Genomic DNA, 16729 nt, shown 5'->3' on the forward strand with positions numbered 1-16729 from the left:
TCTGGTTTTTGGTTCAGAAACTATGGCAACTGTATGCCTATGTTATTTTAGAAATGTAAATTTTAAGATTCTTTCAAGACTCTAAAGTCTAGAAGGAATATAAAACACTTGGGCAGCAGGGGGCAGCAACAGAAAGAAGTAACAGTAGACTGACCTCCACACAGCAGTTTTCATCCAAGAGAATGTCTCCCTTCTTATCTTTCAGATCTTCACCCACATAATAAGAAATTATGTTGGGTTTTAGTACAAACCAGCGTTCAGTCCAGTTTTTCCGTCTATGGCCTTTTTTCATCATGTAACCCTATGAAAGATTAAATTTTATATAAATACCTGTTCTTTTTCTTATAAGAGCTGATATCTTCCTGAATACATGAATATCAGTGGTTCTTGACCTCTGGAGATCATGAACCCACTGAGGGTCTATGAAGGCCAGGGGCACTATACCCAGTCAAATTCATGCTAATACATGCACACAAAAGTTTACACAGAATTCTGGGCATGCAGAGACAACCCCTCTAACTCCACCCCATGCTACATACAGAGAGTAGCCTTAGGACTCCTGGTGCTAAAAACATTGTGATTTTTTAGAATTCCTTATCTTTTAGGGATACCTATTGAAATATTTATAGATAAAATGAAATATCTGGGATTTGTTTCAAGATACAGGAGAGGCAAAAGTAGGAGGGTAGGATTAACTATGTGTTGGTAGTTACTGGGGCTGGGTGAATGGTATATGGGGGTTCATTATACTATTCTGTCTATTCTGATTCACACACACACACACACACACACACACACACACAACCCTAACAGTGATTCTCAGCAAACTAAAACCTCAATCAATGAAAATATTAAAGTTGGCCAAATATATCTTTCAACCAATCACCTTCTGGCACCAACCTACCCTTCCTACCTGACCTCTCACTATTCTGGAGGATGAACTCCTCCAGATGAGCAGAAAGAAAAAGGACTGGACCAAGTAGTTAGGATTCTGGCTTCTACACTTGCACTTCTATACTTTCTTCCCACAAATCAGTCACAAAGGTATATAACTCACATTTTTACTTCAGCAAAATTATAATTATAGGCCAAAGCCCTTCAGGGTTGTCTGAGAATAGATGAATTTTAAATAGTAAATGTACAAGTGCTGATACCCTATAGCAGACTATTCATTATCATTATATAATATTAGCTTGACTGTATCATTTGGGTATTATACCAAGTTCTAATCATATTACTTGTTCAGCTTCCTCATCCTTGGACATTTAAGCAAAAGCTATCTCATATTGAAATTCATCTGTAGTCCAATTATCCTGCCATCCTGGTGGGCCTAGAAGTCCTCTTTGGACACAGACCATGTCTCACACCTCTTTGTAGCACCAAAAACCTATACAAATGAAACCTCAATTAATGTTTCTTGATGGGTTCAATTAGGGAAAAAGAGCAAAGACACAACTTCACCTACTGAGCAAATAAAGGACCAAAGTAAGGAAATCCCAAATTGGAATTATTATTCAGTATAATAATGTAAAAAATATGAAAGAGCCGCTAAAAAAAAAAAACATGTAAATTCTATTTAACAATCATTAAGCATTCCATATTTATATCAGATGCTATGTAGGTCATAATCTAACAAGATAAATGCAACTTTGCTATATAAAGGTATTTACTCCAAAAATAAGGGTATTTTTCTAATTTTATAAAAATATATAGGGGTGTCGGGGTGGCTCAGTCGGCTAAGCGTCTGACTTCAGCTGGGGTCATGATCCCACAGTTTGTGAGTTCGAGCCCTGCATCAGGCTCTCTGCTGTCAGTACAGAGCCCACTTCAGATCCTCTGTCCCCCTCTCTCTCTGCCCCTACCCAGCTGGTTCTCTCTCTCTCTCAAAATAAAGAAATAAACTTTAAAAAATAATAAAAAAATTAAAATATGTAATCATATGCATACATTCATGTATAGAATCTAGTAGTAAATCCAATCAACAAGAAAGGAATAAAGAATAAAATAAAATTTACAGGAATCCCACAATCCAGGAGTAATCACTTTTAACATTTTGGTGAGCATCCTTCCAGATAGCCCTACACATATATATCACATTACATGAAAGGGATTACAATATACTTCCTGTTCAACAACCTGTTTTTTTTTTCTCTGAACAACATGCCATGAGGATCTCTCAGATCAACAAGTATGGATGTACACGTGACATGAAAGTACTTTAAAGATAGTTTGGAAATGTGGTCATTTAAACAATTCTTTCAAAATAGCAACTTCCCAATGCTTAAGTATACTTCAAAATTGTATCAGTAATTTTTTTTTAAGCCTAATACAAGACTGCGAAAATAAGAAACTTTATTCTTGTTCTAAATCAGTATAAAGGTATAAATGACTTATACTCAAATGAAAATGTCTTATTTCAAACATGTCAAAGTCTAAAGGTAAGGAGAAACACAGTGTTCCAGGACTCTTACCTGTTTCAATACATCTAATATAAGCTCATTAAAGACTTCATTAATTGCCATGGACACTGTCTGCCGATCCATGCCTTTGCTAAACTGTCCATTTCCAATAAGTTCAATCAGTTCCCACACAGAAAGACCATCTTTACTGTCATCAAAATTGATTTTATAATGTTCAAATTGTTCCTGTTGCCAACCTCCTCCCATAGCTTCTGTAAGTTTCTTAAGCAGGTATTCAATCTATAAAAAGAAAAAATTTTAATTATTAATTCCTAGTAAAAAAATAGTAACTTTTAAACTTAGGTATGTATCCATGTTATTTACACTGATAAGGTCAACTTAGGAAATGTTCCTTTTTAGTTTCAAAATTATATCTTTAAAAAATCATGATATTATCAGAGGAAAGGTATAGATAAAATGCCACTAGTCCTGTATTAACCTTATAGAATAAGGACCAAAAACTGAGGGGCACCTGGGTGGCTTAGTTGGCTAAGCATCCAGCTTTGGCTCAAGTCATGATCTCACAGTTCTTGAATTTGAACCCCCAAGTCGAGCTCCGTGCTGACAGCTCAGAGCCTGGAGCCTACTTCAGATTCTGTGTCTCCCTCTCTCTCTGCCCCTCCCCCACTCATGCTCTGTCTCTCTTGCTCTCTCAAAAATAAAATAAACATTACAAAAAAATTTTTTGAAGGAATCAAAAACTTATAACCCTCTAATAGTATAGTATATTTGTATACTATAGCAGAACTAAAGCAAACTGTACACATACACTTAATTGATGTGGTTTGACTACTCTCTGTTGGATAAATACTTAAATATATCAGAATATCGATCTTACTGAATTAATACGCAAGTATTAATTAAATAAGCATCTCAAATTAGTATTTACAACTTAGTCCCCAATTTATAAATTTCCCACGTAAGCCAATTATTTGAAATTTATGATGCTTCCTCCCATTATAACATTGACAATGTTGGAAACAATGGCCAAATTCCTACCCTGGGCTGAAAAAGCTTATGAAATCCTGAAAAACATACCTTTGTGTAGAACAGTAGAAAATATTGCTATTCAAATAACAGCAGGTAAACAAAACAGGCAATAATACTCACTGAATGAGAAACTGCTATCTTCTGGAAAGCCTGGGTTTCCTACAATGCTATCAAAGTCAACACATCCAAAAATGAATGCGTCACCTCTACCTTCCAAATGGCTTTCCCTTCTATTATTGATTTCAGTTGGGAACAACACCAATCACCCAGGCCAATCCTTGTTCCCTATTCCTTTATTCCAAATCAGTGATAAAATCCTACTGTTTCACTTCCCCAGATCAGTGCTTTTCAAACTGTAGGTTATAACCCAATATAAAATCAACTTATTACATAGTCACCAGCATCTTCTTTAATTGAATAAAAATATTTGAGTTTACTCACAATAAAGACAAATGTTTTGTGGTTAGTTTGGTGTTGTGGGTATGTCTATGTGTGCTGGTCATGAAGTAATATCTTCCTATGGGTTATAGTCAAGAGAGAATGAAAAACTTTTTCCCAGACAATTCTCAAACCCATCCCCTCCTACTCCATCTACCTTGTTCAGGCCTCCCAGTTGGTATCCTTGCCTCCAGCATTGTTCCCTTGTATCTATATTCTGCCAGAGAAATTTTTTCAAAACATAACCTGAGCCTATCACCTCTCTCTATATTTTTTTAATGTTTGTTTATTTATTTATTTTTGAGAAAGAGAGAAAGAGAGATAGAGAGTGAGCAAGGGAGGAGCAGAGAGAGACAGAGAGACAGAGAGAGAGAGAGACAGAATCCCAAGCAGGCTCCATGCTGTCAGCAAGAACCCAATGCAGGGCTCAAACTCATGAACCGTGAGATCGCGACATGAGCTGAAACCAAGTGCTGGATGCTTAATCAACTGAGCCACCCATGCACCCCTCACCTCCCTCTTTAAATCCTGTCCTGGTTCTCTATCACCTCAAAGATAAAGGCCAAGTTCTCCTGTGTCCCTTGGTGACCACCATTCCTCCCTCCCATTTACTATCTCTAACATGTCTTCCACTATGCCCACTGCAGATTTTACACACTTCACTAATACCACAGATCAGGGGTCTCGAGCTTCTTCTGTAAAGGGTTAGGTAGTAAATATTTGAGGCTTTGTGCATCTCTATTATAAGTTACTCTTTGTTTGGGTTTGTTTTTTACAATGCTTTAAAAATGTAAAAACTCTTCTTAGCACATGGGCTGAACAAAAACAGGCTACGGGCTACATTCAGCAGTGAGCCATAGCCATAGTTTGCCAATACCTGTCATAGATTATAAGTTTACCCATTTAACATACTTGTTTATGCTTCTATGCCTTTCCCCACCCTGTCCTCTCTGTCTTGAATACCTCTCCTCATTTCTGCACCAAGCTAAATGGTATTCGTTCAAATTCTGTGTCGTCTAGGATATTCCTATTCAAAGTGAGGTATGAACAGCAGCATCAGCATCACCTAGGTTGTTAGAAATGAAGAATCTTGGACCCCACCAAAGACCCAAAAATCAAAATCTGCATTTTAACAAGAACCCAGGTACTTCCATATGTACATTAAAGTTTGAGAAAGCACTACTCTAGTAAAACTGCTCTGACCAACCCTAATCCAAGTTAGGTGTTCTTTTTTTTTTTTTTCCCCCAAAAATTATTTTGAGAGAGAGAGACAGAGGATGAGCACAAGCAGGGGAGGGGAAAAGAGAGAGGAAAAGAGAGAATCCCAGGCAGGCTCCATCCTGTCAGTGCAGAACCCAATATGGGGCTTGAACCCACAAACAGTGAGATCATGACCTGAGCTGAAATGAAGAGTCAGATGCTTACTCAACCTAGCCACCCAGGCACCCCCAGGTCAGTTGTTCTTCTATGTCACTCCACTTAGCATATTGTACTGAAATTATCTCTTAATCATTTGGATTCCCACCATTTTCTGAATTCCTTATAGACGGGACCATGTCCCACCTATCTTTGAATATCCAGAACTCAGCACCATACCTAGAATGTGGTAAAGCTCAATTACTGTTTATTAAACTGAAATAAACTAAGCTAAGCCTCAATTTTCTCATCTATGAAACGGGCATAACAACACTTATCATATAGTACTACTATGGGGATAAAATGAGACAAATACTGATTATTTTGCACAGTGTCTGACATGGTAGGTACTCCATCAATGTTATTTCCTTTTGTACTCAGTGGTGCATTATTCAAACATTTTAAATGACATTTAATTTTTTTATTATTTTTTTAAATTTAAATCCAAGTTAGTTAACATGTAGTGTAATAATAATTTCAGGAATAGAATTCAGTGATTCATCACTTACATTTAACACCCAGTGCTCATCCCAACAAGCATCCTCCTTAATGCCCCTCACCCATTTAGCTCTCCCCCCACCAGCCAACACCCTACCAGCAACCCTCAATTTGTTCTCTGTATTCAAGAGTCTCTTATGGTTTGTCTCCCCCTCTGTTTTTATATTATTTTTGCTTCCCTTCCCTTATGTTCATCTGTTTTGTATCTTAAATTCCACATATGAATGAAATCATATGGTATTTGTCTTTCTCTGACTTACACATTCTAGTTCCATCCACATTGTTGCAAATGGCAAGATTCCATTCTTTTTGATCACCACGTAATCATCCATTGTGTATATATACCACATCTTCTTTATCCATTCATCAGTCGATGGACATTTGGGCTCTTTCCATACTTTGGCTATTGTTGATAGTGCTGCTATAAACATTGGGGTACATGTGCCCTTCAAATCAGCACTCCTGTGTCGTTTGGTTAAATACCTAGTAGTGCAATTGCTGGGTTGTAGGGTAGTTCTATTTTTAATTTTTTGAGGAATCTCCAAATTGTTTTCCAGAGCGGCTGCACCAGTTTGCATTCCCACCAGCACTGCAAAAGGGTTCCTCTTTCTCCGCAATCTTGCCAACATCTGTCATTGCCTGAGTTGCTAATTTTAGCCATTCTGACAGGTGTGAGGTGGAATCTCACTGTGGTTTTGATTTGTATTTCCCTGATGATACGTGATGTTGAGCATTTTTTCATGTGTCTGTTAGCCATCCGGATGTCGACTTTGGATAAATGTCTATTCATGTCTTCTGCCCATTTCTTCACTGGATTATTGGTTTTTTGGGTGTTGAGTTCAATAAGTTCTTTATAAATTTTGGATACTAACCCTTTCTCCAATGTCATTTGCAAATATCTTCTCCCATTCTGTCAGTTGCCTTTTAGTTTTGCTGATTGTTTCCTTTGCTGTGCAGAAGCTTTTTACCTTAATGAAGTCCCAACAGTTAATTTTTGCTTTTGTTTCTCTTGCCTTTGGAGACATGTCAGGTAAGAAGTTGCTGCAGCCAAAGTCAAAGAAGTTGTTGCCTGTTTTCTCCTCTAGGATTTTGATGGCTTCCTGTGTTATGTTTAGGTCTTTCATACATTGAGTTTATTTTTGTGTCCGGTGTAAGAAAGCAGTCAGGTTCATTCTTCTGCATGTTGCTGTCCAGTTTTCCCAGCACCATGTGTTGATGAGACTGTCTTTTTCCCTTTGGATATTCTTTCCTGCTTTGTCAAAGATTAGTTGGCCATATGTTTGTGGGTCCATTTCTGGGTTCTCTGTTCTATTCCTTTGATCTATGTGTTTGTTCTTGTGCCAGTACTATACTGTCTTGATGATTACAGTTTTGTCATACAGCTTAAAGTACAGAACTGTGATGCCTCCAGCTTTGGTTTTCTTTTTCAAGATTGCTTTGGCTATTTGGGGTCTTTGCTGGTTCTATACAAATTTTAGGATTGTTTGTTCTACCTCTGTGAAGAATGCTGATGTTATTTTGACAGGGATTGCTAAAATTACATTTGAGAGAGGCACCTGGGTGACTCAGTCAGTTAAGCATCCAACTCTTGGCTTTGGCTCGAGTCATAATCCCAGGGTCTTGGGATTAAGCCCCACATTGGGCTCTGACTGAGCATGGAGACTGCTTAAGATTCATTCATTCATTCATTCATTCATTCTCTCCCCCCGCCCTCCCCTCTCTCTCAGGATTCCTGGGTGGCTCAGCCGGTTAAGTGTCCAACTTCAGTTCAGGTAATGATATCATGGTTTGTGAATTCGAATCCTGAAATCAGGCTCTATGCTGTCAACACCAAACCTGCTTTGAATCCTCTGTCCCCCTCTGTTTGCCCCTCCCCACCCCTCTAAAAAAAATAAACATTAAAAAAAAATTCTCTCTCTAATAAAAATAATACCAAAAAAATAAAAATGTAAAAATAAATAAAAGAATGCTCAATTAAATTTACCTATAATTTCCACTGCATAAAGACTCTGTAAATATTTTGACAAATACTAGAGGAAAACACAGAAATAGTAAGTCTAACTTGTTACAGATAAGATTGTGAGTTAATTTTTCTTTCTCTCCTTTGCACTTCTACTAATTTGGTTATAAAGCTGTTTGTGAAATAACATATTTTAGCAGAAAAAGAATGCCAACAATAGCAAAAACATGCTTGCAAAGAAATGTACATCCACAAAATATCACAAAGTCAAAAAATATTAAGAGTTCTAGTAATTAAATTTGATGAGACACTATAAAGTCTTCTAATATGGAAATTATCTAATCTCCTAAATCAAGTATATAGTAAGTAGTCAACAAATATTTACTTGTTGGAGAAAAACACACTTAGGTCTTTCCTTTCCCTTGTTGGAGATATAACATCTACTGTTAAGTTTATCAGATATTATTATTTTCTTGGTTTTTAAATAGAAGTAACAAGGATCAGGGGTGCCTGGGTAGCTCAGTTAGTTAAGGGTTTGACTTTACCTCAGGTCATGATCTCACGGTTTGTGAGTTCAAATCCCATGTCAGGCTCTGTGCTGACAGCTTGGCGCCTGGAGCCTGCTTCGGATTCTGTGTCTCCCTCTCTCTCTGCCCCTCCCCCGCTCGCATTCTGTCTCTCTCTCAAGAATAAATAAACATTACAAAGATTAAAAAAAAAAGAAGAAGAAGAAGTAACAAGGATCAGGGCACCTGACTGGCTCAGCTGGTAGAGCATGTGACTCCTTATATCAGGGTTGTGAGTTCAAGCCCCATGCTGGGCATAGAGCTTACTTTAAAAAACAAAAACATAGGATGCCTGCATGTCTCCACTGGATGAACGTGTCCAACTTGGCTGAACATCAGATGCTTAACTTTGGCTCAGGTCATGATCTCACAGATTGTGAGATTGAGCCCGCGGAGGGCTCAGCACTGATAGCACAGAGCCTGCTTGGGATTCTCTCTCCCCTTTCTCTCTCTCTCTCTGTTCCTCCCCTGCTCTTGTGCATGCTCTCACGTGCTTGCTCACTCTCTCTCTCAAAATAAATAAATAAACTTTAAATAAAAATGAAAAAAAAAAAAAAACAATTTCATTTGTGCCTAGCTGGTTCAGTAATTACAGCATGTAACTTTTAATCTTGAAGTTGTAAATTCAAGCCCCAACTTGGGTGTAGAGATTACTTAAAAATAAAATCTTTAAAGAAAAAAAAAAAAGATGTAGTAACAGGGATAATCAGTGGAGGAGAGAGAAAGAAAATGGTAAAGATGAGAGAGAAAGAAGAAAAAAGGACAGAATGTACCAAAAAAGAAAAGGAAAAAAGATTAAAGACAAGAAGAGACTAAAGAGAGACAAGAGAGAAAAAGAAAGTTAAAAAGGACATTAAGATGAATAACTGCCCAAAGTAAAATAACTTAGAGGCATTAACATGTACAGAAGTTCAATCTCCCTAATGCAGTAAAAAGAAGGGCCCATGCTGTCTGATCACAAGCTGGGATAAAGGCAGTTACAAGCACAAATAGAAGTGTTAGTAGTAAGGCCAACAGAAGCATATGCATATGGTCACGTGGATAGGCATGACAAAATGGTGCATTGGACTGACCATTCATACTATAAATCGGGAAACAGCCTTAGCTTTTCTTCATCTACTGTGAATATACATCCACTGTGAATATACCCAAGTCCCTCCCACTCCAAGCTTCAGTTTCTCTTGTATATCCAATGGTCTTTAATAATGTTAGTAACTGAGAGTACCTGTTAGTAGCAAACTCAGCTCTAGAGGCAGCTTCCTTGGTTCATCCTAAACCTTTATGAAGGTGCACACTCCCAAACCCTCCTGAGTTTGTCATCCGCACCCAGCAACTGCTCCGCATTCCCAGTGATTGTCCCAAATAATCTAGACTTATTTCCTGCTGACTTTCAACACAATCATATACTTATCATTACCAAATAATTTAAGGATCTCTTAATTCATTATACTGGGCCAGGAAGAGACAAACATTCCCACTCTCAACTATTCAATTACACTAAATAATAAATCACGTGCTGCCGTGTTAGTCTCGAGTGGCCTGCATCAATTCTAAAAGCTCATTCAGTTTCAGGAAGCAGCTTACTTCCTCCTTCCAAGCAAGTTTCACCAAAAATAACAAAAGAATAAACTTTCAAGCTGCATGTGATTTTCAAGGCCTTTGGCTCCAAAAATCATGTTGTTAAAAGTTCTTTCCCTGTCATCATTAAAAAAGGGCCTTTACTGGTTTAACAACAATTTAGGTTTTATTTCATTCACTAAGGATCTCTTAAAACTATTTCAGTTTTGATATTTAATTGCATCAAAGCAATTCTTCCAAATAAGTCCACAACAGACACATCCTGTTTTGTTCTTGGCTCTGCGGAAAATGAATGCTAATGAAAAAAACTATACAGACACACATTTCCAGGAATATCGCTTGACAAAAATTAAGGAACCATCTTAAATGGGAACATACTATTTCTTGAATTATGCATGGTGTAAGTCACTTAACATTTATTTAGTATTTTTGATACTACTTTCTGGGTCATGGGAAACTGAATCAAAATCAAACATTTATACCACTTATGTTACTCATATAACTACCACTGTTACTTATATCTTATATAGCATTAATCAAAACTAGAGAATAAAATCTCAGTTAAAAACATTCTGGACTCAAACAAAATACAAATAATCATTATGGTAGATGGATGACTGGAAACATAAAAATTACCTTAAACTTATAAAACCTAAAAACTGTTGGTAAAATTACAAATTAAACTCATATATGCACTCATGACAAATTAAGACATTACACTTCAAAATTTATTTTTAAAATTTATCTATCTTTACATTAAATTTTACTAAAACCTCTAAGTCTATAACTAGTTCAAAATATGGGGTTTTTTTAATGTTATTAAAGTATTTAGGAAGGAAACAAAATGTACCAGAGAATGACTACCTTAAGAAATATTATTATGACTCTAGTATTTTCCATAAAATAGTGTGATCTTGAGTTTACAGTGCTTCATCCAAGGACAGGAGTTGTGCTAAGAGCTTAATAAATACATAGCCATATTTTAACAGGAGGCTGGTTCAGCAGCCAGACAAAGCAATTCCACATAAATCTGTCCTGATGATTCTTTCTCCACATAAGTACTTCTGGCCACAGAGAAAGGATCTATAAAACTAACTCTAATTCTAAATCTAAGCAGAAGAAATGCTGAGAGAGTTAAAGATGTCAAAACAGAGTAATAAGTCCAAATAATAACATGACAAGGTATTCTGCCTGGCTATTCTAAACAGAGGCTATTCCCTTCTGGAATGAGATTAATTTGTTTAGAAGAAACACAACCAAAGACATTCCTAACAGCCCGCAGAGCCTTGGCGGGGCTCTAGAGTACAGAAGTGGATACAGTCATGGTACACCTCAAGGCTCATGTGGGCCCCAGTTCTTCAGGCCACCTGGAGCAGTTTCTTAGGCAGAGCAATCAGGAAGCTAGTGCTGACCGGCTCCCTTCATAGCCCATGGCTCAACAATGATTTAAAGCCAATGACAAGTCCTCCATATCAAGCAAGTGCCCCCTTGAGGAACAAGGTAAGTTTCCTTAGTTACTAAGAAAATTTCTATCGCTGAAATCAGGACAAGATCAATTTCAAGTCTACCATGAATATTTTAGTGATGGTAAGAGCCCAAACATCACAGGTAAGAGACCCACTCCACCTCCAATTCCAAAGAAAACACAAACTTAGAACACTAAGCGTAACTACAAAATGTTTTAAAAGACAACACTGGAGATTTTATTAGCATAATTCTTCCAAGCAACAGCTAGGTTTTTAAAATACCACCAGAGGGTACCTGGGTGGCCCAATTGGTTAAGCATCCAACTTCGGCTCGGGTCACGATTTCACAGTTCATGAGTTCGAGGCCCGTGTAGGGCTTTGTGATGACAGCTCAGAGCCTGAAGCCTGCTTCAGATGCTGTGTCTCCCTCTCTCGGTCCCTCCCCCACTCACATTCTGTCCCTTTCTCTCTCAAAAATAAACATCAAAAACATTTTTTAGGGGCTTCTGGGTGGCTCAGTCTGTTAAGCGTCTGACTTCAGGTCACGATCTCACAGTTCGTGGGTTCGAGCCCCATATCGGGCTCGTGCTGACAGCTCAGAGCCTGGAGCCTGCTTCAGATTCTGTGTCTCACTCTCTCTGCCCCTCCCCTGCTCACGCTCTGTCTCTCTCTGTCTCTCAAAAATAAAAAATAAATGTTAAAAAAAATTTTTTTTAATTTTTTTTAGGGTGCCTAGGCGCCTGGGTCAGTTGAGCGTCCAACTTCAGTTCAGGTCATGACCTCACAGTTTGTGAGTTCACGTCCCGCGTTGGGCTCTGCTGACAGCTCAGAACCTAGAGACTTCTTCAGATTCTGTGTCCCCCTCTCTCTCTGCCCCTCTCCTGCTCATGATCTGTCTCTCTCTGTCTCTCAAAAATAAACATTAAAAAAAAATTTTTTTTTTACTTTTAAATACCATCAATACATCTTTTTCAACACCTATCAATATTCCACTCCTTCTATAGGTCTCTGTATTAAGCTAGACAATTTTCATGGACAAGACTCCACAACACATTTTATTCTTCATATCCCCCCCCCTTTTTTTTTAATGTTTATTTATTTTTGAGACAGAGAGAGAAAGAGCATGAACGGGGGAGGGGCAGAGAGAGAGGGAGACACAGAATCGGAGGTAGGCTCCAGGCTCTAAGACATCAGCCCAGAGCCCGATGCAGGGCTTGAACTCACGGACCACAAGATCCTAACCTGAGCTGAAGTCAGACGCTTAACCGACTGAGCCACCCAGGCGCCCCACTTCATATCCCCTTTAACATTGACACACTATCACATCATTATTGTTACTAAGCACTAAAAAACTGTTCCCACCACTACATAAAACTGTGTTCTACTTGATTTCCAATGACCACCTAATTGGTAAATCCAAGGGCAACTTCTCACGTATCACCCTCTAATTTTTCTGTAGCATCTAATGCTAGTAACTACTTTTCTGCCTCTTAGAACTTTTTCTTTCTATGGCACTCATGACTCAATACTCTCCCAGTTTTCCTCCTACCTTATAGACTATTCAATTCAGCTTCCTGTACCAAAACTACTTCCTCTTCCTGTTACAGAAACAGTCCCAAGGTTCCGTCCTAAGCCCTCACTTCTCCCACAGTGGTTTCTTCCTCCTTGATCTAACCTACTCCCATAGCTTCCCCATCTCTGTCTCCAGCCCTAACTTCTCACAAACTCTAGAAGTGTAATTCCAGTTGAATACAGGACAGCTCCACAAGTATGTCCCACTTAAAATACCAATGTACCCAACCCATCATCAGACACCATATCTCCAACTTATTCATCATCCTGTCATTCACACATAGACACTATTTAGTGAGCACTCATCATGGGGCCAGACATTATGTTAAATGCTTCACATATATCAACTATTTTAGTCCTCACAAGAGTCCAATGAATGAAGTAGCTGTCCCCATTTTACAGATGGGGAAACCCAAACAAAGAGATGAATTAATCTCTTCAAAGTCACATAGTTAAAATGTGGTACAGTCAGGATTTAAAGCAGGCAGTCTGATTTCAAAGATCATGCTTTAAACAACTACACTCTATTACCTCCCGATTGCCCAGGCCTGAAACCTGCCTATAGGCCTACACCAGGCACTATGAACTTTTAGTCCTGTCACCTCTAGGTCCTTCCCATCTGATCTTCTTTTCCATTCTCACTAACATCACTATACTTCGGTCCCCATATGCCACTTACCTTCTCTCAACTTCCCATCTCACATCTCTCCATATTTCATCTATTTATTTGACACTCTCCTGCTTAAAAATCATCAGTGGCTCAGGGTGCCTGGGTGACTCTGTCAGTTAAACATCTAACTCATGATTTAGGCTCAGGTCATGATCTCACCACGGTTGTAGGATCAAGCCCCATATCAGGCTCTGCGCTGACTGTAGAGCCCACTTGGGGTTCTCTCTCTCCCTCTCTCTCTGCTCTTGCCCCACTCTCTCTCTCTCTCTCTCAAAATAAATAAATTTTTAAAAAATCATCAGTGGCTCACAGCTCCCCATTGCCTACAGGATAAAGTCAAAACTCCTTCTAGCCTCATCTACCACCATTCTTCTTCCTTCTAGCATATTCCAGTTAGACAGGGCATGTGTCATTCTTTTTGACTGCCTAGCATCGAACCCCCTTCTTACATCTAGGCAATTCCCTACCTCCCAATACAGACAATAAAAATGCAAATGGACCCTTTCCAGGACTCCTTTGCAACTAACTCATGGTACCTGACATAGGCCATAACAATTACATGTGTTATCCTATGACTATGAACTGAAAACTGGGCACAGAGAATTCTCTCTGGTAGCAAAAACAGTTGCAAGAAGATCAGAGTTCCTGGGCTGCACCAAATGTGCAGGGCCAGAGGTTTTCCATGGCATAAGTACAATACCCACCCCCTGGTGGCAGCAGCTTTTCCTTGTGGTTCCTCACTGGAGTGACCAGGATAGTTCCAGAATGATAGCATTCAAACCTGGTCTCAGCCATCATGACAATTCTGTGAGCTACCCAATATCCTTTTTAAAAATTCCTTTTTGGGGGTGCCTGGGTGGCTCAGTCAGTTAAGCAACTGACTTCGGCTTAGGTCGTGATCTCACGGTTTGTGAGTCCAAGCCCCGCACTGGGCTCTGTGCTTGACAGCTCAGAGCCTGGAGCATGCTTTGGATTCTGTGTCTCCCTCTCTCTCTGCCCCTGCTCCACTCACACTCTGTCTCTCTCTCTCAAAAATAAACATTTAAAAAATAAAAAAAAAAAAAGAACATGCCCTTTGCTTTTATAATTTTGTTCACTCATATAATTTTGCCCACTGTTTCTTCCACCCAGAATTCTTCTCCATTAATCAAAATTCTTCCCATCTTTTAAGGCCCAGCACAAGTGCTAATTTCCCCATAAACTTAAGAGCTAATACTAAATGAGCACTTTCAGGGCCAGGCATTCTCCTCATCTGATCTTCATAAGAAGAGTAAGAGGTAGATACTAGCATTAGTCTTATTTTATAGTTGAGGAAACTGAAGCAAAAACAAATGAAGTATATTGCCCAAAGTCATAGAGCTAGTGAACAGTGATAGAGCTAGAAGTCAAATCCAGGAAATCTGACTCCAGACCCCTGCCCTTAACCAGGGGACAGCAAAAGCCAGTCCACAAGTCAACTCTAGCCCAGCAGCCAAATCTGGCTCATGGCATGTTTGTATACATCCATGATCTAAGACCATTTCCTGCATTTTTAAGTAGTTGGGAGGAAAAAAAAAATTTTCATGATCCATGAACATCATACAAAATTCACATTTCAAAGTCCAGCACTAGTCCAACATAGTGTCTGTGGCTGCTTTCACGCCATAACAGCAGATTTAAGTAGCTGCAACAGAGACAGGATGGCCTAAAGGGCCACAAACCCTCAAATATTTATTTTTTGGCCCTTTATGGAAAAAATTTAAGACCTTACTTTTAACTACTACATTGTCTGTTAAAAAGCTTTCCTTGATCCCTTACTTCCCCAACCTAGAATAAATCTATCCCTTCTCTGTATTTGTATGCCCTTTGCATCTCTCTTGTAACAGGTAGTCTATTTTGCTTTAAATTACATTTGACTTATTTTTTTCCTTGAGCAGACTACAAACTCCTTGAAGGCAGGAAGTAATCTTTTGCACTTTGCATTACTCTTGGTGCCTTGCCTATTGTTGGCAGTCAATAAATGCTTGCTGGCTTTAAATAAAATTTTGTAGTGTGCACTTTTATTTTTTTATTTATTTATTTATTTATTTTTTTTAATTTTTTTTTTCAACGTTTATTTATTTTTGGGACAGAGAGAGACAGAGCATGAACGGGGGAGGGGCAGAGAGAGAGGGAGACACAGAATCGGAAACAGGCTCCAGGCTCTGAGCCATCAGCCCAGAGCCTGACGCGGGGCTCGAACTCACGGACCGCGAGATCGTGACCTGGCTGAAGTCGGACGCCCAACCGACTGCGCCACCCAGGCGCCCCATGTAGTGTGCACTTTTAAACAGATTTTCCTAACATGAATATGAATCACAGAAATCACAGACTAGACTCTGTATTGGCAGGATGGGTAACAATAGGCCTCAATCACTGCTGATAGCTATCTAAATTGGTACAACCTTTCCAAAGGGTAATTCTACCTGTTCATCAAATACCTTGAAAGTGTGTTTTGGGGGTGCCTGGGTGGTTCAGTTGGGTAAGCATCCAACTTTGGCTGTCATGATCGCGCAGTTCGTGAGTTCGAGTCTCACGTCAGGCTCTGTGCTGACAGCTCAGAGCCTAGAGCCTGCTTCGGATTTTGTGTCTCCCTCTCTCAAAAATAGACATTAAAAAAAATTTTTTTTAAGTGTGTTTTTTAGGACTCAGAGTTCCGCTGTTGGAAATCTGTTCTAAGGAAATAAACAGACTTACGTGCAAAAATGCAATAATAGTGGTCATAGGAGTTAACACATTTACTAAGTACCTATTACATACCAGATATTGAGCTAAGTCCTTTAAATGCAGAACCTCTATTTAGCCCTATTTTATTTTTTAAAGGTTTTTAATTTTTGTTTTGTTTTGTTTTTGAGAGAAAGCAGGGGATGGGCAGAGAGAGAGGGGGAAAGAATACCAAGCAGGCTCTGTGCCGTCAGCACAGAACCCCATGCAGGGCTCAATATCATGAATTGTGAGATCATGACCTGAGACGAAATCAAGAGTCAGACGCTTAACCAACCAAGCCACCCAGGTGTCCCAGCGCTATTTTATAGATAGGAAATTAAATCTCAAGAGGTTAAATAATTTGTCAAAAGTTAAGGAATGACAGGTTGTTG

At 38.9% G+C, this 16729-nt stretch overlaps 1 protein-coding gene across 2 annotated transcripts in view; it reads right to left on the minus strand.

Annotated features, from left to right (window-relative positions):
- Window positions 1-16729, minus strand: part of SWAP70 (switching B cell complex subunit SWAP70) — a 78501-nt gene that overhangs the window by 20081 nt on the left and 41691 nt on the right. The window contains exons 1-3 of one of the 2 annotated variants that reach the window (XM_086678008.1): window positions 6062-6198; window positions 2472-2699; window positions 155-301 (exon numbers count right to left, since the gene is read on the minus strand). In XM_086678008.1, coding sequence (XP_086534134.1) covers window positions 155-301; window positions 2472-2699; window positions 6062-6151 — 465 coding nt within the window. In that variant the 5' untranslated portion in view covers window positions 6152-6198. Of the gene's footprint in view, window positions 1-154; window positions 302-2471; window positions 2700-6061; window positions 6199-16729 lie in introns of those variants that run through there. The other variant, XM_025928348.2, reaches the window with a different exon arrangement.

Source organism: Puma concolor, chromosome D1, assembly GCF_028749965.1.
Source record: "Puma concolor isolate L17-30 chromosome D1, mPumCon1.1.hap2, whole genome shotgun sequence".
Lineage (NCBI taxonomy): Eukaryota > Metazoa > Chordata > Mammalia > Carnivora > Felidae > Puma > Puma concolor.